Below are 25302 nucleotides of genomic sequence, written 5' to 3'. Positions count from 1 at the left end.
CAAATTTCAAATTTGAAGACATTACTTTGGTTGTAACAATCAACAGCTTTTCTCAAGATTTAATGCTGGGAGAAGGGATGGGATCAAGGAAGTGAGAATCAAATTTAAAAATACACCATCTATGGCCGGGCGAGGTGGATCAAGCCTGCAATCCCAGCTCTTTGGAAGGCTGAGGCAGGTGGAACACCTGAGGAGTTTGAGACCAGCTTGGCGAACATGGTGAAACCCCGTCTCTACTAAAAATACAAAATAAATAAATAAATAAATAAAAATAACTGGTCGTGGTGGAAGGTGCCTGTAATCCCCGCTTCTCAGGAGCCTGAGACGGGAGAATAGCTTGAATCTGGGAGGCAGAGGTTGCAGTGAGCCAAGATTGCACCACTGCACTCCAGGCTGGGTGACAGTGAGATTCCATCTAAAAAAAAAAAAAAAAAAAAAAAAAAAAAATACACCATCTATTAAGACATTTGCCTCTAAATTTATCAGCTGTGAAATTATTTTACTACTTACATAATTAAGAATTTAGATTTAGGAGTGTGAATTAGACAACATATTCTGGTCAAGTGATTTTCATTTGATATTCACATTCGGAATTATAGCACTTGTAGAGAAGGAGTGCTTTAAAATTTCAAGAATTACAAGTCTCTTTCAAGAGATTTTGTGTGTGTGTGTGTGAGAAAGGGTCTCACTCTGTCACCCAGGCATGATCTTGGCTCACTGAGTGATTCTCTCACTTCAGCTTCCCAAGTAGCTTGGATTACAGGCATGCGTCACCACAGCTGGCTAATTTTTGTATTTTTTGGTAGAGATGGGGTTTCATTCACAATGTTGGCCCAGCTGGTCTCAAACTCCTGATCTCAAGTGATCTGCACACCTCAGCCTCTCAAAATACTGGGATTATAGGCACAAGCCACAGAGCCTGGCCCAGTTTCAAGAGAATTTTATCATCTACCAGCAAAAGTCATAATCTCATTAAATGTTTGGCAAAGCCTTTCGACTTTTAGGGTGACGGATCTATTGAGTCTAAATGGTAATATAAGTTGCAAGTCATTTTAAATGCATTTTCCAGACTTTTTTCAAAATTTATAAATTGCTATTAAGGGACCAGTAATGAGTGACACTTTCTTACAGGTGAAAACCCAATGCAGAATATATATTTACATGTCTATACATTTCTATACAGAAAAGAGAAAAATTAGGTTAGTAGCTTTTTATTACACATATAAAATATAAATTTACTTTTAAAATTCACAGGTATATACAATCGAATTTCTTCCAGGCTAGAGTTAATAATATTTACTGAGTGCTTACTCCATGAAAAACTGCTTTCTATCTAAAATAACTCCTTCCATCTCACAAGGTGGTGGTTATTATTCCCCATTTTACAAAAGAGAAAACAAACACAGAAATTAATTACCAAAGGTCACCAGAGGGTAAAAGGCAGAGCCAGGTCCAAACCCAGAAGTCAGACTTCAAACGTTTTTAATTGCTCTGCCATGCTACTTCTCATGCAAAGGATCATCTCAATCATTCATTTTGCAGATGAGGAAAATTAAGCCCATTTAGTTTAAGGCATTTGTCCAAAGTTACACAGCTAGTGACTAGAAACCACATGCACTGGCTACCACTTCCGAGTGACACCAGCTGCCAATCCATAAGAAATACTTTCAAACCAATGCTAGGGTAAGATAAAAATTATAAATGTGAATTTTCAAAAGTGTTGTGAAAATGGGGGGAAAAAATACCAAACCTGTAAGGAAATATAACCCAAGGCTAACAGTAGGTAAGCATATGAGTAGTAAGACACGGGCGATTCGTTTTTTTTTGTTTTTTTGTTTTTTTTTTTAATCCCTTTCGTCAATCCTGACAGCATTTCAATGTTCTAAAATGTGCTTATGATATAACTGGCAAATACATGCGACAGTTTTGTGGAGACTAAAAACAGCAGTTGAAAAAAGACAGCAGAAAAATATTCAATCATTCAACTAATGCCCTTGCAGTAAAGGGATTTCAGCTACGTGTCTAAAAAAAGCACACTACTCCAGCGGTTCCGGAGGAGGAGAGAGAGGTAATTCATACTACAAATTAAAAGTTAAAATTTCTAATTAAGTAACTTTCGAAAACGTTGTTCACATTTGACTTTATAGATATGGGATGGAAGGAAAATGCCAGGTTTCCTGTAACCACTTTTACTTTTAAAATCATCAGGTATATACAATCGAATTCCTTCCAGGCTAGAGTTAATAATATTTACTGAGTGCTTACTCCATGAAAAACTGCTTTATATCTTTAACCCCTTCACTGCCAGTTTGAAAAGGAAAAACACTAGCTAATACAGGCTGTCTGGGAATCATCAGAAACAAAATTATAAATCGCTCTCAAAACGATCTAACATTTTATTCCTTAAGATAGAGGTATTAATGTATTTTTAAAGTGTGTCTTCCAGTAAGTTGCAGAACCTCCCGCTGAAATTCAAAAATACTATACGTTCACACTGGGATTACTGAAACTGCAAGAGTTGAGCTCCCTACTTGAATGTGGTAGGAAGCAGAAAAATGGTTTTGAGGGAACCGAGCCAGGGAGGGGCAGTGATCTGCAAGGCTGTTTAATTCCACCCAAGAAGCTTTTAAGATAGCTCTTGTTGCGGGTAAGGTTCTGTGGAGCCACAAAGATACGAAAGAATGGATCCCGATTCTCCTGAACTTCGGATCAAGAAAATAAGAGGGGCGTGAGCCCAGAAGTGCGACGCAGGAGACCCGCGGAAAGGTGGCACCGAGTGGCACCAGACTCGGAAAGTCTGGGAGTTAAGGAGCCTGAAATCGCTGCAGGAGTAGTGAGAGGGGAAGTGACAGTCCCTCCACAAGGACACAGGAAACGGGGATCCAGGGCAGTATTCCCCACTGAGGGCTGGGTCCCCGGGCGGGGGTCGGCGGCAGCGAAAGGGAGACGCGGCTCCGGTGCCACCCCAGTCCCCGCAGGAATTCTGCCCGGAGGTCTGGGATGCCCTAGGCCAGGCCTCACCTCGGGAGCGGAGGATCCTCAAGGCAGAGAAGCGGCCGAGGATGCCAATCGCCCGGCAGGCCACCATGTTGAGCTGCGGAGGACAGCAACTAAGAACGCTTCCAGCGGGTGCGGCGGAGGGGGGACTTTTCCTGCGGTAGCCGGGGCGTCCAGGCGTCCACCGTGCTGCCTGACTAAAACCCAGACGCCGAGTGATCGCTGGCCCCTTAGCCCTGCCCTCGCTTCTGGATAACCGGGCCGAAAGGTCGCTTTCTCCGGAAGAGGACGGAGCCCTGGAGAGGAGGGGGCAGAGTGCCAGGTTTTCCAGTCAGGCGGCCGGAAGGCAGCCCGAGAGGCTAGCCGTACCCGCCGGCGGGATGAGGGGTCCTTTCCGGGCAGGACCCGCCCTTTGGTCCCGCAGAGCCTAGGCACTTGGATCTGAACCTTGCTCAGGGTAGGAGTTCGCGCGGACGTCAGGTAAGGTGAGATGGCAAGCGCTCAGCCCTCCGCCCGAGCTTTCCCACAGGCGAGATTCCACTTCCTTCCCCGCAAGTGTCGTGGGTGCCCCCGGCCGCCTCTCCTCCCTGGGAGAGTCGGAGTTGAGGGAGCGGAAGGAAGCTCCTCGGACAAGGTCGGCAGTGCCAGCTGCAGTTAGGACAGTGACTCAGACTAGCGTTGCAGCTGAAGCTCGAGAGAGTGGTGTCACCTGCGTCCTAATTCATCCTCGCAAGTTAACGAAGTCTGCGTGTGTTTGGGTGTGTGTCGGCCTTATGGTAACCCTGGTTTTTGTTAGAGTGTGTGTTTCACCTGCTTCGCCTGTAGCCAAGTTGGCGGCTCTAGAGATGTGGACGGCGCCGCAGGTTTGCCCTATTTCTGCTATAAAGAATGAGACTAGGTTAGGTGACCTTTCGGGGCTTGAGTGTGGGAGGAGCGGAGACAATCCTCTCCCTCTCGGTAATCCTGGTAATGCAGTGCTCTGCGGGATTTTCCGGTCTGGATGATTGATTATCTGGTCGTTCACACCTTCACTCACTTTAGCTGTGAAGAAACGGTACGAAGCCTAAGAATCAGAGGGAGTGGTTTTACCCATGGCCAAGTGGTAGAAATAAGACTGGAGCCTAAGTCTACTAACTCCTAGTGAAGAGTTCTTCGTTGCATGATAGCTGTTTTTGTGCTGGAAAGATGAGCTGGAGTCCTGAATAGAGTGATTAGTTTCAAAAGGAAGTCACATGGAGAGCTCTGGGCACCTTCATACCTTTTTGTTTAATCTTCACCTTCCCCACATTATTATCGTTTGCATTTTCTAGGTGAAGTTTGGGAAGCTAAGATTATATACCTTTTCTGGTCTGTGATAGAGCTAGAATTCAGGCATAAGTCTGAGTCTCACTACTCACCAGACTGACAGCTCTGCAAGACAGGAAACAAGAGGCAGGGAAGTTAAAACTGGAATTAGGTGTATAGAAACAAGTAGAGAGGTTTCTATTTAAAGCTCAAGTTACATAGTGAGTGTTCATCATTGTGAGCACTTTTAAGCAAAAACTGGATGATCTGACCACTTCTGAATAAATTGCAAAACGGATTCTTGATAATCTTAATAAGGTTTTTACAGTTCAAACCCTGCCTCCTGCCCATGTAATGCTTTCTTCTTTAACACCTAACTGCATGTTAACACTATTTTAGGTCGTAAGTGGTCATTTTTTTGTTGTTAATGCTTCAGACAGTAAATAGTTCTGTTATATATAGTTTCTTTTGCTTTGTTCACAACTTTTTTTTTTTTGAGACGGAGTTCCACTCTTGTTGCCCAGGCTGGAGTGCAATGGCGCGATCTTGGCCCACTGCAACTCCCGGGTTCAAGTGAATCTCCTGCCTCAGCCTCCCGAGTAGCTGGGATTACAAGCGCCCGCCACCACACTGGGCTAATTTTTTGTGTTTTTAGTAGAGACGAGTTTCACCATGTTGGTCAGACTCAAACTCCTGACCTCAGGTGATCCAACCTCGGCCTCCCAAAGTGCTGGGATTACAACCGTGAGCCACCATAGCTGGCCTTACAACTCTAAAAAATGTGAAAAACTAAAAAAAAAAAAAAAAAGGTGAAAAACTATTTTTAGCTAGAAGCCCATGTATTGCAGCTTACCTGTCTCTGATTTAGATCACTCATTTGGCTCCAGTTCTTTTTTTTTTCCTCCCTGTGCTCTCTCCATGAAACTGAATTCTCAGGCCAAAAATGTTATAATGTTGCTTTGATCCCTAAGCACTTTAGTCCAATGGTTTATCTAGAGGGAAACAGTATGGTGGTATCACCACCCCATTAGTAATAGCAAACACAGGTATACCCCTAACTGTATGGGGCGCTGATTTAAGTGTTGTATGCACGTGTGTGTGTGTGTGTGTGTGTGTGTCCGTCCGTCCTATGTGGTTAAGTAACTGGCTTAAAGTCATACAACTTGGTGAATCAGGATTTGGACTTACTCTGGCTTTAGTCAGTTCTCTTGTGTCTTAAAGATGTAATAATGAGCTCTTAGAGCCAACCTATCTTGCTTTTGCTTTCATTACTTGCCTAGACTGTTCTTCCTTTCCCTTGCTCCCAGGTACCTGCAGCTTGATGTATCTTTCCATAGTTCCACACCCTACTGAGGCATACCCTATGAGACCCTCCTCTCCCCTACTCTGGAGTTTCCGTGCTTTGAATATTCTTGTCAAAATTTCTATTTTCTGAAGCTTAGCAAATGAAATAAAGGTCAACTCTGTCGTAGGATAATTTGTTTAGTCTTGCTTACCTTTGAAATCTCTATTTTCTTATTTATCATTGAAAGGATACATATTCCATGTAATTTTTTATTCAGAAACTACAGAAAAGCCTAAAGAAAATAAAGACATCTATAATTCCACCACCCAGAGATAACTACTTTTAACATTTTGATGTATATTTTCTGTACATTTTTATGCATTTGTATAATTGTATAGATTTATATAAGATATTGATGCACAGTCAGCCCTTGGTATCTGTGAGTTCCACATCCTCAGATTCAACCAACATCCGAGTGAAAATGTAGGCCTACCATGGTTTTATGTGTCCTGAACATGTACAGACTTTTTTCTCATCAATAATCCCTAAACAATACACCATAACAACTACTTACACAGATTTGCATTAGGTATTATAAGTAGTCTAGAGATGATTTAAAGTATGTGTGAGGATGTGCATAGTTCATGGAAATAAATACTGTACCATTTTATGTAAGAGACTTGAGCACTCTTGAGGTTTGGTATCTGAGGGTGGTTCTGGAACCAATCCCCCGTGGATACTGAGGGACAAATATATATATAGATTTTAAATAAAAGTGGAATTATGCGTAAGTAAAATGCTAATTTTTTAAAACTAAAGAGAACAGAAGAATATTAAAGGCCTGTCTTTATCCCTTCCATATCTAGACTCACAGCTTTATGGACTTTCTTTTCTCTTTCTCTCTTTCTGTCACAAAATGGGTATTGTAGCAGGATTTAGTTACCCATTTCACTATTTTCCAATTATTCTAATCTATTATTCTAATATACATTGTTCTGTAGCTTGCATTTAATATATAGTATGGACATTTTTTCCATGTCAGTCTATATACATGTATATAATTTTGTTTCATTTTCTTTTCCACACTGCCAAACAGTATTTCATGGTGTGTTTATATTATAATTTAACTGTTTCCGATTGATCTGCATTAGATTAGTTCCAGTTTTCCACAAATATAAACAATGCTACAATGAACACCTTACTTCTTTTTTTTCTCCCCGAGATGGAGTCTTGCTGTGTCTCCAGGCTGGAATTCAGTACGTGAGCCTGTGGATTACAGGCGTGAGCCACCACGCCTGGCCTACCTTGAGTATTTCTATAAGCTAGAGACCTGTATATGCTATACACATTTTGAGTATTTCTATAGGTTAGAGATCAATAGAAGGCATTATTGACTCAAAAATTCACATTTTAAATTCTGATAACTACAAAACTGTCATCCCAAAAGGCCTTAGTATTTTATATGGCTTCTAGTGTATGGATGTGCTTATTTAGTTAGATGCCTTCTTACTAGAATTATTTGTTAACCATATGTTAAATGTTTGGTGATCTGAAAACCACAAAACGATACCTTGCTTTAGTTTAAAAACACACACACATATTTTGTTAGTGAGGTTGAACATTTTAAATTTTATTTCTCATTTTCATTTCTTCTGTGTATTGCTTGTTTTCTCATTATTGCTTTTGGTCATGAATCAGGAAGGAATCTTTCAGTTGCAAATAACAGAAGATTCACATCAAATTGGCTTATTAAAGGGAATTTATTGGGTTGGGCACAGCAGCTCACACCTGTAATCCTAGAACTTTGGGAGGCTGAGGCAGGTGGATTGCCTGAGCTCAGGAGTTTGAGACCAGCCTGGCCAGCATGGTGAAACCCTGTCACTACTAAAAATACAAAAATCAGCCTGGTGTGGTGGCATGCACCTGTAGTCCCAGCTACTCAAGAGGCTGAGGCAGGGGAATCGCTTAAACCTGGGAGGTGGAGATTGCAGTGAGCCAAGATCACACCACTGCATTCCAGCCTGGGCAACAGAGTGAGACTCTGTCTCAAATAAGTAAATAAGTAAATAAATAAATAAATAAAGTGGAGGTTGTACTAAACCAAGATTGCACCACAGCACTCCAGCCTGGGCAACAGAGCAAGACTGGTCTTCAATCAATCAATCAATCAATCAATAGGATTTATTGGCTTACAAAACTGAAAAGCACAGTGGGAGGGTAGGTTTCAGATGAGATTCTGCCAGGACGCTGGTTTCTTTTTCTGAAATTCTCAGCTCTGTACTCTCCTATCTTAGCCTAGCTTTGTTAAGGCAAATTGCTGTAGTCATGCCAGGCCTCAGAAGGAAAGATTTGTGTTCCAGAATAACAGGCAAAAGACTTGAGTGTTAAACTGAGGAAACCATCCACAAATCAATACCAGTGGTCAAGGCAATACCATGCATGGTTGTTTTAGGTATTGGTACTTCAATCAATGATCTTGGCAAAGCGAATGGGGTTATTCTGATTGGTTTAAACCCTGGAGTTGGGCTAGATTCAATCCCATGTAAACCACATATAGCAGCTATATATGGGGTGAAATGGATATTAGAGTAAAAACCACAGATTCCATTATAGATTGTTTCTGTTTTTCTTGTAATTTGTACAAATTCTTTATGGATTGTGGGTATCAACTCTTTTCTGTTTTACATGTTACAAATATTTTATCTGAATCTATTTGCCTTTTAACTTTAGTATATTTTACTATGCGTATATTTTGAATGTTTGTATGATCAGATCTATTAGTTATTATTTTCTGTTGTACGTCTGGGTTTTGTGCCATATGTTGAACTATCTTCTTCATCTAAGTGATAAAAAATATTCCCTGAGGCAGGATATGGTGGCTCCTGCCTGTAATCCCAGCATGCTGGGAGGCAGAGGTGGGAGGATTACTTGAGGCTGGGAGTTTGAGACCAGTCTGTGTCTTAAGTTTTTGTTTTTTTTTTAAATTAGCCAGGCATGGTGGCATGTACCTATAGTCCTAGCTACTTAGGAGGCTGAAGCAGGAGGATCCCTTGAGCCTAAGAGTTCCAGATTGCAGTGAGCTATGATCAGACCACTGCACTGCAGCCTGGGCCACAGAGCGAGACCCTGTCTCTGAAAAATACATACACGTATGTGTTATGTATATATCATATTCTCTGGTGTTTTCCTCTAGTACTTTTATAGTTAGAATTTGTATTTTTAAAATATATACATTTAAATATTTAATCTGTCTGGAATTTATTTGTACTTCTGCTGTGAACTGTGGACCTAAAATTTTTTCCAAATGTTTAGCCATTTTCCCAGTGAATTCATGGAATAATTTCTTTCTCTCAGTTAAGTGTTATGTTTATTATACACTAAATTCTTTTCTTTTTTCTTTTTTCTTTTTTTTTTTTTGTGAGATGGGAGTCTCACTCTGTCACCCAGGCTGGAGTGCAGTGGCGTGATCTCTGCTCACTGCAACCTCTGCCTTCAGGTTCAAGCAATTCTCTCTGCCTCAGCCTGCCAAGTAGCTGGGATTACAGGCATCCACCACCACTCTCGGCTAAGTTTTTTTTTTGTATTTTTAGTAGAGACTGGGTTTTACCATCTTGGCCAGGTTGGTTTTGAACTCCTGACCTCGTGATCCACCCATCTTGGCCTCCCAAAGTGCTGGGATTACAGGCATGAGCCACGCGCCCAGCCTTATACACTAAATTCTTATATACATGGGTCTGCTTCTGGACTGCTACATCTTGTTCTGTTGACCAGTGTCATTTATTCCTGTGCTGGAACTGCTCTGTTTTAATTATTAGTGGTTTATAGAAAGTGTTTGTCTGTTTTTCTTTTGAGACAAGATCTTAACTCTGTAACCCAGGCTTCACTACAGTGGCGTGATCACAGCTCACTGCAGCCTTGAACTTCTGGCTCAGGGGCGCTCCTCCCACCTCAGCCTTCTCAGTAGCTGCGACTACAGGCGCGTGCCACCATGCCCAGTTAATTTTTGTATTTTTTGTAGAGACAGGGTCTCCCTATGTTGCCTAGGCTGATATCGAACTCCTGGGCTCAAGTGATCCTTCCACCTCAGCCTCCCAAAATGCTGGGATTACAGGTAAGCCACTGTGCCTGGCCTACAAAGTTTTGATATCTGTTAGAACAAGGTCCCCCCTTTTGTTTTTCAACATGTTCTTGACTATTTTCATGAATTTTATTTCAAGATGAACTTTACGTAAGGGAAATTGTATCCCAGACCCTTGTGGTATTGTAAGTAGCTTTGAGTGATGCCTCTCTTGTGGGCCTCTTGTGTTTCTCTGGCTAGAGTCCTTTGAATATCCCTAGGCTGGTGATTCTAAAGCTTGGGTTTCTCCATCTCTTTCCAATCCACGTGTTTGGAACATGTGATTTGTTTTTTTTCGTTTTGGAAGCTATAGGGCATCCTCCTTTGAGTCTCTAAAGACCCAAGAAGAGTTAAACCTTAAAGCTTTTGTATTAATCTATTTATATGTAGCCAATTACTGTCAAATTTAGCATTTTAAAACAATACATGTTTACCACCTCATAGTTTCTGAGGGTCAGGAATCAAGGGCACCTTAGCTGGGTTGTTCTGATTTAGAGTTTCCCATGGCAGTCAGAATGTTGGCCAGGGCTGGAGTCAGCTGAAAGCTTGCCTGCACTAGAGGCTCTGCTTCCAAGCTCACTCACGTGGCTGTTGGCAAGAAGCATCAGTTCCTCACCACGGGAGCCTCTTCATAAGGCTGCTCGTGACATACCAGCTGGCTTCCTCTATAGTGAGTGAGCTGAGAGAGAGACCACAACAGGTGCTGCAATATCTCGTATAGCCTATCTCAGAAGTGGCATACCATTACTTGTGACATACTCTTTGGTTTATACATTCTGTGATATGGAGAGGGAGGCAGCTAGACAAGGGTGTGAATACCAAGAGTTAGAGATTATTGGCAGGGGGCAACTTGGAGGCTGGCTACCAAAGCCTTTTTTGGTAAATCTTGGGGGTTTTTTTTTCTTTTTTTTAAGTTAAAACATGCTTCAAAATAAGAAATCACAAAAGATGTGTGATGACTAGTCTTCCACCCCTGTCCCCTAGTTACCCAGTTCCCTTTCTTCCAGCCAACAATTATTTTTAACATCATTTTTGTACTTCCAGGGGGATTTTATACTGATGCAAGGAAGTGTACATAATATTTTTCCTCTTTTAACATGAAAGCATGCTATATGACTATTTTGCATCTTGCTTTCTTCACTTAATAATATAGCTTAAAAATGGTTCTGTATTGGTACATAATTATTTCCTTACCTTTTACAGCTGCATAGTATTTTACAGGGGTGTGGTAGCATGGTTTGGTTACCCATTTCCCTATTTTTTTGGTTATTCTAATCTTTGACTATTAATTACAGTGACAGTATAGATCATGTCCTGTGTGTGAGTAATGTCCGTGAAGCCAATTCATGGAAGCGGATTTGCTGGTTCAAACATTAGGTGCAGTTATAGTTTTCATGGATAATTACCAAATTGCACTCCCTATGGATTGCACCAGTTCTCCTGGCAGCAGTATATGAGAGTATCTGTTTGCACATACTCTTACCTACACAGAGTGTATATCAGACCTTTGAATCTTTGCTACTTTGACAGGTAATTACACGTGTGTGGTTTTAATTTGAATTCCTCTTATGAGTGAAACTGAACATCTTTTCATGTATTTAAGAGACTTTTGTATTTCCTTTTCTATGAATGATCTGTTCATATTCTGTGCTTACTTGTCTGCTGGTGTTTTCCTTAGTGATCTGTAGGAACTCATTAGAAATTTAGTCTTTTTTGGGGGTTAGGGGGAAGTGGTTAATATATTTTATTTTTAACATATACGGTGATTATGTTTTACTTTTTTATTATTTTGAAACAATACAGTATTAAACTTTGAAAAAAGTTGCAAGTGCTGTACTACAAAACTTTTTTTAGTAGCAGTTGAGAGTAAGCTGCTGGCATACCTCACCATCCCTATTTAGTGTGTATTCCCTTCAAATACAAATATTCCACAAAGCTTTCTACATAATCATAGTACAACCTTCAGAACTGTGAAACTAACACTAATGGTTTTACGATCATGCCTAGCAGTCTCTCTGCACAGACTCTCAAGGTAGACTCCCTGGGTTCAAATTCCAGCTCTGGGCCGGGCGCGGTGGTTCATGCCAATAATCCCAGCACTTTGGGAGACCAAGACCAGTGGATCACCTGAGGTCAGGAATTTGAGAGCAGCCTGGCCAACATGGTGATACCCTGTCTCTACTAAAAATACAAAAAATTAAGCGAGCATGGTGGCGCACGCCTGTAATCCCAGCTACTCTGGAGGCTGAGGAGGAAAATTGATTTAACTTGAGGGGTGGAGGTTGCAGTGAGCTGAGATTGCACCACTGCACTCCAGCCTGGGCAACAAGAGCAAAACTACACACACACACACACACACACACACACACACACACACACACACAAAGAAAATTTCAGCTCTGCCACTCATACTCGCTAGTTGTAGGACTTTGGGCAAGTCACTCAATCCTACTATTCCTCAATTTCCTTAGCTCTCACAAAGACATGATTGGATATAATCATGCCTGCTTTACAGGTCATTGTGAAGATTAGATGGTTAATGCTTAGAAGAGTGATTGGTACAATATGAAAGCCATGTCAGTGTGTTGCCATTATAATAATATTATTGGATGAAGAATAGTTGATACTAGATTAAGTTTAAATGTTTTCTAGCAGCCATGAACGAGGTTATCAGAGTTCATAGATGACAATGTAAGCTATGAATTATTCAGCTAACCCAGGATATATTTTTGTTCTTCTCCTTTTAGATTCCAGAATGACTGCCATCTTGACTTACGCTTTTAAAAATCTTCCTACTACATCAAAATGGGCCCTCAGATTTTGTAAGTTTATTATTATTTTTTTACTTTTAAAGATTGGATTTGGATTTATAAGCATCTTGCACAGATACTGAATGGTATTGCTTTTTGTAAACAGTTTATTTTGTCTTCCAGCCATAAGACCTCTGAGCTGTTCCTCCCAGCTGCGAGCTGCCGCAGGTACAGTAATTTGTAAAATAAACGTTTCTGATTTATGTTTAGATTCCAGATTCTGTAGTTCGTAAACTCTGAAGAAAAACCAAAACTAATTTCCTAGTTCTCTCCTTTTTATGATCAACATGAACATCTCTGTTGCCTTCAAATTAAAAAATTATAGGACCAATCAATAATGATACTACATTATTTAAGATTAGGCTTGAGGATGTTGACAGGCGGCTGCTTTCTGGGATTTGAATCTGCTGGAGCCATGGAGACCATAAAGCTCATTGGTCAGTTTATTTACCCTCTTGCTATCCGTCCTGGAGTTGAATGGCATACAAATGCTCTTGAGACCTGTTATGGAACCAAAAGTTAACTTTTTAAAATTTTAACTTTTTAAAAAATTTGCAATTAGAGAAATGCTTCTCCATTGATGAATATCTTCCTATCTGATAACTCACACCTTTTGGGAAAAAAAAGAAAAAAAAAAAAACAAGAATATCTTCCTATCCCAGGAGCAAGAGGGCCCATTCCTGAAATAAAGGTGATTAGGGAGCTAGTTAATAACAGATAGTTGTTTAGTTAATATGAAATGAAAGAGTAAGGAAATGTGTTGATTTTATGTCGTCATTTATACCCTTAGTAAACCCAATGAGTTAGGCTTCTTTACTATAGATTTTTACAGAATCTGCTGTATGTTTGTATCTTCACTGGCTGATACTAAAAACACCCTGACAAATTCTTAACATTTTCCTTCTTGCCCAGATTCTGTATTGACCCATGCCTTTGATTTGGTTTTATTTTGGTATTTCTACTTGTATAATAACTTAATAGAAAAAATACCTTCCAGGCCAGGCTCTGGGGCTCACACCTATAATCCCAGCACTTTGGAAGGCCGAGGCAGATAGATCACCTGAGGTCAGGAGTTTGAGACCAGCTTGGTCAACATAGTGAAACCCCATCTCTACTAAAAATACAAAAATCAGCTGGGTGTGGTGGCACGTTTCCATAGTTCTAGCCACTTGGGAGGCTGAGGCACGAAATCGTTGAACAGGGGTGGAGGTTGCAGTGAGTTGAGATCACGCCACTGCACTCCAACCTGGGTGACAGTGAGACTCTGGCTCACAAAAAAAGAAAAAGAAAGAAAGAAAGAAAAAATACCTTCCAGGATTCCGAAGACCTGTACTGTCTTCCAGCTCTACCTCTTTTTTTCTTTTTGAGTCAGAGTTTCGCTCTTGTTACCCAGGCTGGAGTGCAATGGCGCGATCTCGGCTCACCGCAACCTCTGCCTCCTGGGTTCAGGCAATTCTCTTGCCTCAGCCTCCCGAGTAGCTGGGATTACAGGCATGCGCCACCATGCCCAGCTAATTTTTTGTATTTTTAGTAGAGATGGGGTTTCACCATGTTGACTAGGATGGTCTCGATCTCTTGACCTCATGATCCACCCGCTTCGGCCTCCCAAAGTGCTGGGATTACAGGCGTGAGCCACCGTGCCCGGCCCAGCTCTACCTCTTTCTGGGCAGTGTGACCTCGAACTGGTCACTTTACTTCCCTGTGCTTTAGTTTCTTCATCTAAAAAAGAAATATAAGTCTAGTCTTGTCAGCCTCATATAGTTATGAAGATATCTCAAAGCATTTTAAAAACTATGAATTCAATATAAGTGCAAGATGGTATTTTTCTATTGTTGCCTAATCCCAACTGGAACATGTTATATTGATGTTGTCATATAACAAATATATTTCCTGTGGCCTTTACATTCTAACTAGGATATATATATTAGCCCCATGAGAAATAATTCCTGTCTGTCTTGTTTTGCCTTTTCCCTAATTCTAATATTCACCCAGGTCTTTGCAAAATCACACAAATAGACCTGATCCTTGCCAAGTGGGAGAAGGTCATTCTGAATACCAGCAGAGGAAACCATTAATTTGGTGTTTAGACTATTCGTCATACTGCTGTGTAACTGGTTTTTTTGTTGTTGTTTGTTTTTTGGTTTGTTTTGGTTTTTGTTTTTTGAGACAGAGTCTCACTCTGTCACCCAGGCTGGAATGCAGTGGCACAATCTTGGCTCACTGCAACCTCCACCTCCCAGGTTCAAGCAGTTTTCCTGCCTCAGCCTCCCAAGTAGCTGGGATTACAGGTGCCCACCACCATGTCCAGCTAATTTTTGTATTTTTAGTAGAGATGGGGTTTCACCATGCTGGCCAGGCTGGTCTCGAACTCCTGACGTCAGGTAATCTGCCCGCCTCAGCCTCCCAAAGTGCTGGGATTATAGGCATGAGCCATTGCACCCAGCCCATGACTGTTTTTGATGTTTCTGTCTCTGCAACTGTCTTGTAAGCCCTGTGAGTCATTAGTTTTGTGGTATCCCTGGTGTCTAACACAGTGTCCTACAAGTAATTTGTGTTAATGCTGATGATAGTGGTACAAGAAGGCACATGATTAAAACAATGTAAAGTGGCCAGCTGATTTGAGGAAGGAAGCAGGCACCTGCCTGTGCTGAGTAGGTTTAGGCACAGTCTCGGCTCACTGCAGCCTCCGCCTCCCGGTTCGAGTGATTCTTCCACCTCAGCCCCCCGAGTAGCTGGGACTGCAAGCGCACACCACCACACCCAGCTAATTTTTTTTGGATTTTTAGTAGAGATGGGGTTTTACCATCTTGGTCAGGATCATCATCCACCTGCCTCAGCCTCCGAAGTGCTAGGATTACAGGCGTGAGCCACCACACCCCACCCCAATTCAGATTCTTATAATTCGTTACTGCTGTGTGCCATAGCACTGAAGATTATATAAAATGGAGCTGTATTGTTTTGCCCTTGAGGAAATTTTGATGTGCTTAGGAGCCAGTGTGCACATGAGGCAGAACCAGAGTCCTTAGGTGACTAATACATAATAATGAATATATTTTTTAAAATGTGGCTTGTAGAGGTAGTTTAATTACTTTATATTATACTGAATTATGTGGATCAGCCAATTTGTGCCCTAGAGGTTGCCCAGAGGCTTACAGGCAGGAACCGTCAGTAACTGCAGTTATCAGAGAACGCTTTACTAGGAGATAGACTGTGAATGAGGCCCAAGAGACAGGTGAGAATTAGATGGGTAAAAAAGGGTGCCGGGCAGATAGGAGATCCATGAGCGAAGGCCAGGAGGCTGACCTGAGCAAGGCTGTAAGGGACTGGGCGCTGGCCTGTCTTGTTCTATTTTGAGAAGTAGTGGAAAATACTTTTGGATAGTTAAGGTAGAACCAAGTAAAGCAGGCTATTTGTTAGAAGAGTTAAGGATCTGAATTTTATCTGAAAGTGTATAAAAGGAATATATGGTTAGTTTTTAAAAAGTGGAATGACGCTGGGCGCGGTGGCTCAAGCCTGTAATCCCAGCACTTTGGGAGGCTGAGGCGGGTGGATCACGAGGTCGAGAGATCGAGACCATCCTGGTCAACATGGTGAAACCCCGTCTCTACTAAAAATACAAAAAATATTAGCTGGGCATGGTGGCACATGCCTGTAATCCCAGCTACTCAGGAGGCTGAGGCAGGAGAATTGCCTGAACCCAGGAGGCGGAGGTTGCAGTGAGCCGAGATCGCGCCATTGCACTCCAGCCTGGGTAACAAGAGCGAAACTCCGTCTCAAAAAAAAAAAAAAGTGGAATGACATGATGGTGTATCATTGGACCTGTCACCTCCAAGGTCAGTCATGAGTAGTCTGCAAATCTTTAAATTTAGTGGCCTGTTTTCAGTCTACTGAAGTAAGGATTCTCCTTGAGGACTGATACATTTGACCATCTTGTTCTTGACACTCTCCAGCCTTTGATCTTGTACACTGTTCTCTCTTGATTCTCCTACTACCTCTCAAGTTGCTGTCTCACATCTTCCCTCAGCCTTCTCAGTGTAGGGACATCACAAAGCTAAGGGTCTTTCTGTTGTGGTGATGGACCCTCAAGTTAAGGATGACAGGGTTTGTGTGCACTACACCTGGAAAGGTGTTAGGAACCAAGCAAGCGAAACTCCATCTCAAAAAAAAAAAAAGTCACCTTTTTTTTCTAAAACCAGTTCTCACTTTGTTTTGGGTAACTAGGTATTCTTAGACTCTCAGCTTCCTTTATAATCCTGATTTCTTCTTTCCTTTCTATCTGATTGGTTGCCAACATAACTTGTTTTCCTTTATAAACTCTCTTCCATTGGTCCCCTCCTCTTCATTCACGTTGATACTACCTTTACCCTGGCCTTCTGCACCACATGCTTGGGTTTGCCAGTCTCTTTGCTTACCTCCTTGTCGCCTTTATTTCCTTCACCAGCAGCACATCTCCATGAATGCTGCCAGAGTCATCTTTATGCCCTATTTCCTTATTTGATCATGACCATTAGCTCTATTATTTCTTTCAAGTTGGTTGTAGATATTTACTATAAATATTTTTCTGTGACGTTGACAGGTGTGGTAAGGTGGTTGTTGACATTGTATTCCCAGTAATTTAGGATTTTTTCTAATGGAGGAATGATGATGAAGTAGGTAAATTCCAGCATGAACAACAACAACAAAATAATGAACTAGATTTTGATATACTAACATGGAAGGCTCTTCCAGCTGTATTGTTAAGCCAAAAAAATATACATAATGTAGAAGTATATGCATGTAAATGCACTAAAAGAAAAGATTTGAAAGTATATACACCAAATAGACTTTACCTCTCAGAAGAAAATAATATGCTAGGGGAAGACATAAAGAGGGAACTTTGGTTTTTACTCTCCATAGTTTAGTATTATTTTCTTTTTTAAAAAACCACAGGCACGGCCAGGCGCGGTGGCTCAAGCCTGTAATCCCAGCACTTTGGGAGGCCGAGGCGGGTGGATCATGAGGTCAAGAGATCGAGACCATCCTGGTCAACATGGTGAAACCCTGTCTCTACTTAAAAAAAAATACAAAAAAATTAGCTGGGCGTGGTGGCGCATGCCTGTAATCCCAGCTACTCAGGAGGCTGAGGCAGGAAAATTGCCTGAACCCAGGAGGCGGAGGTTGCGGTGAGCCGAGATCGCGCCATTGCACTCCAGACTGGGTAACAAGAGTGAAACTCCATCTCCAAAAAAAAAAAAAAACCACAGGCACATATTTACATTTTATTGTTTAAGTAACCTAAAGGAAGTTTGCCTTTTTAAGATTAAAAAGTATTTAGACATGTAGGTTTTTGCAGAATAGCAAGTCACCAACCAAGGGCCCTTTATTTCCACATAGAAAGGTAAGAACATCAAGCTATGTGAAGAATGAACAATATCAATTATTGCAGCTTCTAATATTAAGGGTAGATTTGCATGTAAACTTGGTTACTTCTAATGAAATAGGTTGTCAAACACTTAATAATAACAAACTATTTTGTTAATGGCATAAATACTCTTATCATTGGATATAAGTTTTGTTTATCTTAAATACTATTTAGAAACTTACAAATGCTAGGCAATTTCTTAGCCTTTAAAAAAATATTAAAGTGGTTTAGTAAATGGCAAATGCGGGTTGGCATTAATAATGTAATAATTCTTTTTTTTTTTTGAGACAGAGTTTCATTCTTGTTACCCAGGCTGGAGTGCAATGGCGCGGTCTCGGCTCACCGCAACCACCGCAACCTGGGTTCAGGTAATTCTCCTGCCTCAGCCTCCTGAGTAGCTGGGATTACAGGCACGTGCCACCATGCCCAGCTAATGTTTTGTATTTTTTTTTAGTAGAGACAGGGTTTCACCATGTTGACCAGGATGGTCTTGATCTCTTGACCTTGTGATCCACCCTCCTCGGCCTCCCAAAGTGCTGGGATTACAGGCTTGAGCCACTGCGCCCGGCAATAATGTAATAATTCTTAAAATGACTGTCTTAAACATAAAAGTCAGCCAGGTGTGGTGGCTCATGCCTATAATCCCAGCACTTTGGGAGGCCTAGATGGGCAGATCACCCAAGTTCAGGAGTTTGAGACTAGCCTGGCCAACATGGTGAAACCCTGTCTCTGTAAAAATTTGGCTAGCATGATGGCAGGTGCCTGTAATCCCAGCTACTTGGGAGGCTGAGGCAGGAGAATTGCTTGAACCCAGGAGGTGGAGGTTGCAGTGAAGCGAGATGGCACCACTGCACTCCAGCCTGGGCAACAACAAGACTCCATCTCAAAAAAAAAAAAAAATGTAAACATCATCAGACTTTATATATTTTAATTAGTAGTTTTTTTCTTTTTAACTTTATCTTAAAGCCGTCCAGACCAAAACAAAGAAGACGTTAACCAAACCCAATATAAGGAATATTGTGGTGGTAGATGGTGTTCGCACTCCGTTTTTGCTGTCAGGCACTTCGTAAGTATGACATGATTGTGTTACACTTTTCCTTCTAAGACACTTTCAAAAGTGGTCTTTGTAAATGTAACCCAATAGGTAATCATATTGTTAGTGGACTAATATTTGGATAGCAGTCCCATAAGATTAACATAGAATAGGTTAAGGCAGTGGTGAAATAATATGGTAACATTTGTTTTTTATCCTTCTCATGAATAAGCCTAGTATGGTTTTACTTGAAACAGCTCTATTTTGAAAGCCTAGAGGTCCATATAGCTTTCTTCCAACAGCTATCCTTTGCTTTTCTGTAGGCAAGTACATTGTCTCTGTGCCTCCTCAAAAGTTTGAGTACTGAAGATGTAGGCCCAGGGGCATTCTGAAGGGCCTATTTATAATCAACTGGTTTAGCCTCCTGGAAATTATTAAAATTGGAGTTGATAGGGCTGATCCAAACCCCTGGATAGAACAACCGCAAGTGTATGGGACCAGAATGATCCCCGACCAGCTCCAGAATTCCCTAGATTCAAACTGCTCTTCTTCTTGTCCTTTTATGCTTCTTTCTGTCCCCAAGTGAGGGTTAGTCTATCCAAAAGCTGATAATGGACTTTGATAACAAGGTTTAAACTGTTCGTTCTATTCTGTTTAGATTGTTTTAATGTTTATATTTTGAATAGGTAGTTGCCACCTTTAAAAAATGCTGCAGAATATTAGGCATCTGTTAAAAATAATGAAACCTATCTTTATGTACTAACATGGAAGACCTGAGACCTTCAAGATATGTTCTATAACAGAAGATCATTTTCTAAGTGGAAAAGGTCTTTTTCTGTTTAATTTGCAGAAACATTGCTTTCAACTTGAGTGTTATTTGGAAGATCAGGTTCTTAGGGGTAGAGGCATTTGGGAAGCACTTCTGAGAATAGACTCTAGCAGTGGAATTCAGAAGCCTGTCAATCAGGTAGAGGAGTGTGAGAGTATGAGAATGAAGATTGTAAACGATAAGTTGGGTGGGTGTGGTGACTCAGGCCTGTAATCCCAACACTTTGGGAGGCCAAGGTGGGCAGATCACCTGAGGTTCAGGAGTTCAAGACCAGCCTGGACACCATGGTGAGACCCATCTCTACCAAAAATACAAAAATTAGCCAGGCATGGTGGTGTGCACCTGTAATCCCAGCTACTCAGTAGGCTAAGGCAAGGGGATCCCTTGAGCCTGGGAGGCAGATTGCACTACTGTACTCCAGCCTGGGTGATGGAGTGTGACTTAAAAAAAAAAAAAAAAAGAATTGTAATTGATAAGTAATCTATGACTTAGGCATTTTCAAATTGATATGACTTTTCTCCAGATCATTCTGTTCCAAATTTGAGGAAACTGGATTTACCTATGAAAAATTTGGAAAACTACTCATGGTTCTTCTGTGATTCAGAGTGAAAATGAAAGTAAAAATATTTTGGCGTTCTCAAGTTTTAGTTTTCAGGTGCTTGAAGAATGAATCTTCTTATTTAATCCAGTGATTAAAACTTTGACTTAAAAATAAAGAGAATTTATTTTTAATCTTTAAACAAACAAATAAATAGAGTTCAAACCCAGGTCTTGGTTTCTTTTTTTTTTTTTTTCTTTTTTTGAAAGAAGTTTCACTCTTGTGCAGGCTGGGAGTTCAATGATGCGACCTTGGCTCACTGCAACCTCTGCCTCCTGGGTTCAAGTGATTCTCCTGTCTCAGCCTCCTGAGTAGCTAAAATTACAGGCATGTGCCACCATGCCTGGCTAATTTTTTGTACTTTTAGTAGAGACAGGGTTTCACCTTGTTGGTCAGGCTGGTCTTGAACTCCTGACCTCAGGTGATTGTGCGACCCGCGGAGACCCTTCCCAAAACAATTCAGTCCGAGGAGCCGTTGGGCCAAGTCCAAGTTTATTGGGATGTGCGGGCAACTCGAGTGGGAGAGGGAAGAGCTGCCCCCAGCAGCTGCCGGAGAGGGTTTTTATAGGGAGGGGGGCCCGTGTAGGTGGGGTGTCGTGGAGTGATTGGTGGAGGTTGGACATGGGCGGAGTGGGAATATCGTGGTGTGCAAGGGTTGGCTTAGCTTTGGCGGGCTAAAGTGCGGAGATGATTGGTGGAGGCTAAACAAAGAAGAGGGAAGGGCCCCGTGGCTAGGTTTTGGCGGGCTGCTGTCGGGGCGTGTACAGGTTTTGGCGGGCTGACACGGGAAAGCAATTGGCTAGTCCTGTTGCTGGGCAGACCAACCTCCGGAGGCAGCCTGCTGGATGTGGGCCCCGGATATGGGGAATGGGCTATTTCTACCCAACATTCCCGACTCCCTAAAAAAAAGGAAAAAGGATGACGAGGTTGTTCTGGCTACTTCCTGCTGAAAGTGGGCGGCGGAGGGATCTGATTTTTACGGAGCCTGAGAAGTGGGCAGAAGGGCGTAGCTTTCCAGGGAGGTTGGTGGGGAAGTGGTGTAGTTGTTCTGGGGAACAGGCGCTGGTGCGGTGCTACTGTAGCTCGGCTCCGGGAGGGGGAAGACTGGCTGTAGCATCATTTGGTTGATGGTAACTCGGGTCAGTTCTTGAAACCGGCGTTGGAGGAACTGGAAAAAACAAGGAGCAATGAGCAGAAGAAGACAGATAATTAGTAAGGGACCAAGTAGTGGGGATAGAAGGGTGTACATAGAAGACGACCACCATGCGGAGGCCTCTGTTGAAAACTTGTAATTCTGGAGGCTGGTTTTGATTTTTTGGAGATTTTCGATTCGCGTTTCTACCAGTCCAGATTCGTTGACATAGTAGCAGCATTCTTCTTGTAGGAAGATGCAGGTTCCTCCACGCTCTGCTGTTAGTAGGTCCAGTGCTCTACGATTCTGTAGGGCTACTTGGGCAACCGAGGTGATTTGTCGTTGGAGAGATGCAAGAGATGCTGCTGAGTCTTCGATGGCTGCCTGAAGTTGTGAGGAGAGTTGGGCGAGGGCTTGGTGAGAGTGGAGCAGAGCCCCACCTCCCAGTCCTGCGGCCAGCGCCGAACCTGCGAGGGACAGACCTACTGCCACCGGGAGGAATGCTGCCCTTCGGGTGCGATGAGATGGATCCTGCAGGACTTGTAATAAGAGGAACTCAGCCGGGGAGTAGACAGTGAGTCGAGGTACTAGGGTGACTGGAAGACATAAGAGGGTTGGAGGCTGGCTAGAAGACAGGGTTTTTGTTAGGGTGCCATTACACCAGAAGAAGATGCCCCTTGGAGCAGTTAGGCTGGTTGAAACCCGCTTGGTGTGGTTACAATAGGAATAGTTGTGGCCTAGGGAGTAGCAGGCCGGGAGCTGAGACTCAGGTAAGGCATAGAGTTGTACATTAGGAATGGGAGTAAAGGGGTTAGATGATTCCGGAGCATTACGCGGAAAGGGAACCGGTACCGCAACGAGAGGAGTCTGCCCAAGAGTGGCACACAGAAGGCAGGAGGTTAAATTAGTAAGTCCGGACTGGTTAGCAAGTGCTAACCCCTCCCTGAGGAGGGCAATCCAGGAAAAGGGAGTATTGTGGGATTGGAGTTGAGTGGTTAGCGCTTGTTCCTGCTTTCGTATAGAGGCGCTTACAGAGGTGAGCACATAAGCGTGCCATATGTAAAGGTGTGAGGAGGGGTACGATTGCCCTGGGAAGTCATAGAGTGCTGCCTTTTGGGGGCTGGTCCATCTTGGGTTCCAAGGGTCGGGAATGGGCAGAGTGAATTGGTCGTCTCCCGTAGGGGCGCCCTGGGAATTGAGTGCATCAGTTTTGGTTAGAAGTGAGGGACTGTTTCTGCCTTTTTTCAGAGTTTTTTCCAGGGCACAGGAGTTCATCCAGACACAGCCCAGACAAGAATGCCAGGAAGAGGTTTTACAGGTTTTAGGCTGTTTGTAATGGTAGCAGAGAACAGGGAAGGGGACCCTGGAATTGTAAAACCTAGAAAAGTTGAGCTGTATGGGGCATGAGCACCCCGCTGTGGGGCAGTCAGTGGTGGCTAGAAGATGATTGTGAGAGTAAGGGGGAGGGTCACAGATATGCTGTGTTTTGGTATAGTTTTCAGTAAGGAAGAATCTCCAGACATACTGAGAGGAGCTAAGTTTTGGTAAGTTTGAGAGATAGAGGGCCAGTAGGAGTACACTCCCAGCGGAGAGAGAGAGAGAGCCATCAGGGCACCTCTTCACTCGGGACAGGTGGACCCACGATGGGATTTGTGCGACCTTAATGGCTGAAGGGGTGGCGAGGATAACTGTGTAAGGACCCTCCCACCGAGGAACTAGGGGCTTTGGGGTAAGGTTTTTTATGAGGACTGAGTCACCGGGGGAGATACCCTTGGAACTGGTAGGAGGATTCGAGGGGTGGGGTATGGAGGAGTTGGTGTGTTCCCTGAGGAGGTTTCTGAGGAGGGTGAAGTAGGGGAGATAGTTTTCTAGAGGGGTTGTATTTGGAGGTGGAGGGGTGGACAGCAAAAAGGGGCGCCCGTAAAGGAGTTCAAACGGGCTGAGCTGTAATGAGCCCCGTGGACGTGCCCGCAACCTGGCAAGGGCTAAGGGAAGCAGGGTGATCCACGACTGTCGGAGTTCTAAGGAGAGTTTGGTGAGCTGCTTCTTTATGAGCCCGTTGGCCCGTTCCACCTTACCAGAAGATTGAGGATGGTAGGCAGCGTGGAGTTTCCACTGGATTCCTAGGGAGGTAGAGACCGCATTAGTGGCTTTGGAGATAAAGGCAGGACCGTTGTCGGACTGGATGGTAGCCGGGAGTCCAAAACGAGGAATGATGTCCTGGATCAGATGGTGGGCCACTTGGTCAGCCGACTCAGAGGTGGTAGGGAAAGCCTCTATCCATCCTGAAAAAGTGTCAACCAGGGTTAACAAATACTTAAAGCGTTTGTGTTTAGGCATATGGGTGAAGTCTATCTGCCAGTCCTGACCCGGTAGAAACCCGCGAAGTTGGTGGAGTTGCTGGCGGAGGTGACACGCCCCTTGAGAATTGGTCTTTGCACACGTGGAGCAGCTTGCGTGGACTTGGTGGATGGTTTGAGCAAGTCCACTGGGGTGTAGCAGAGGTGTAAGGAAGTGAAGTAAGGCTTTTGGTCCAATATGGAGCGAGTTATGGATGTCCTGTATGATAGTGGTTTTCTGGGACTGGGGAAGGATAAATAGGTTATGCTTAAAGGCCCATCCATCTCTGAAGGCAACACCAGGGGTTTGTTGCAGGGTTTGGAGTTCGGTGTCAGAATACTGGGGGTTGTAACAATGAGATAGAAAATATATTTTGGCTGGGGGTGGACAGTTTTGCGCAGTGTTCCTTGCTGTCCTATCGGCAAATGCATTACCGAGTGCCTCAGGAGACCCGGAGGACTGATGTCCCCGACAATGAATGATGGCTACTTGTTTGGGCAGTTGGATGGCCTCGATGAGGCCAGCGATAAGCTTGCCATTGATTACCAGGGTACTCTTGGTGGTGAGGAAGCCTCTTTCCTTCCAGATCATACAGTGAGAATGTGCAATAAGAAAGGCATACTTGGAGTCTGTGTAGATGTTGACAATTTTGTCTTTTGCCCATTTAAGAGCTTGAGTGAGTGCGACAAGCTCTGCCTGTTGGGAGGTGGTACCTAAAGGTAAGGGGTGAGTTTCAATGACTTCAGAATGGGTGACGACGGCATACCCAGCTGCACGAGGTTTGGAGGGACGTGAGAAAGAACTGCCGTCTACGAAGAGGGTTACAGCTGCCTCTATGGGGGTAGACTGTAGATCTGATCGTGGGGACTGGGCCTCAGATAGAACCTCGGGGCAGCTATGCTCCAGGGAGGGAGCAGCGGGATTAGGAAGGAGGGTGGCCAGGTTTAGGGCAGGACAGTGGGAAAGAGTAATGTTGGGATTTTCTATAAAAAGTAGATGCATGAGCTGGATTTTAGAGGGTCCCAGATGTGGCAAGGACTGATGGGAAAGGAGTTCTCGGAGCTTATGGGGGGAGAAGACCTGAAGTGGCTGCTGCAAATTTATCTTGAGGGCTTCTGGAGTGAGAATAGCGGCTGCCGCCAGTGCCCAGAGACAAGGTTGCCGCCCTTTTTCAGTGGGTCCCAGTTGCTTAGAGAGATAGGCTAAGGGAAAAAGGGTGGGGCCAACAGGCTGCGCTAAGACTCCTAGGGCCACATGAGCTCTTTCATTGGTGTACAGGTGGAAGGGAAGGCTAGGGTTTGGTAAGGCCAGGCCTGTGGAGGTGCATAGAGTTTGGAGTAAGGTGTGGAAGGCTCGTGTGACTGCGCCTGGAGAGGACAACGGTCCCTCAGGAGAGTCTGCGGCGGCTTGGTATAACGGTTTTGCCAGGAGGGCAAAGTTTGGGACCCAGTGGCGGAAGAACCCAACCATTCCCAG

The 25302-nt window shown here is 43.3% G+C and overlaps 2 protein-coding genes across 4 annotated transcripts in view; one reads left to right on the top strand and one right to left on the bottom strand.

Moving 5' to 3' along the window:
- HADHA (hydroxyacyl-CoA dehydrogenase trifunctional multienzyme complex subunit alpha) overlaps window positions 1–3271 on the bottom strand; it is a 57884-nt gene extending 54613 nt beyond the window's left edge. The window contains exon 1 of the mRNA XM_003935271.4: window positions 3022–3271. Coding sequence (XP_003935320.1) covers window positions 3022–3088 — 67 coding nt within the window. The 5' untranslated portion in view covers window positions 3089–3271. The remainder of the gene's footprint in view (window positions 1–3021) is intronic.
- A 94-nt stretch (window positions 3272–3365) lies between these two features.
- HADHB (hydroxyacyl-CoA dehydrogenase trifunctional multienzyme complex subunit beta) overlaps window positions 3366–25302 on the top strand; it is a 53988-nt gene continuing 32051 nt past the window's right edge. The window contains exons 1-4 of one of the 3 annotated variants that reach the window (XM_039480343.2): window positions 3366–3482; window positions 12431–12505; window positions 12617–12661; window positions 18861–18960. In XM_039480343.2, coding sequence (XP_039336277.1) covers window positions 12439–12505; window positions 12617–12661; window positions 18861–18960 — 212 coding nt within the window. In that variant the 5' untranslated portion in view covers window positions 3366–3482; window positions 12431–12438. Of the gene's footprint in view, window positions 3483–3560; window positions 3756–12430; window positions 12506–12616; window positions 12662–18860; window positions 18961–25302 lie in introns of those variants that run through there. The other 2 variants (XM_039480339.2, XM_039480349.2) reach the window with 2 other exon arrangements.

Source organism: Saimiri boliviensis, chromosome 1 (assembly GCF_048565385.1).
Source record: "Saimiri boliviensis isolate mSaiBol1 chromosome 1, mSaiBol1.pri, whole genome shotgun sequence".
NCBI classification, from domain to species: domain Eukaryota; kingdom Metazoa; phylum Chordata; class Mammalia; order Primates; family Cebidae; genus Saimiri; species Saimiri boliviensis.
The sequence above is the reverse complement of the archived record's forward strand: the minus strand, read 5'-3'. Positions and strand labels throughout refer to the sequence as shown.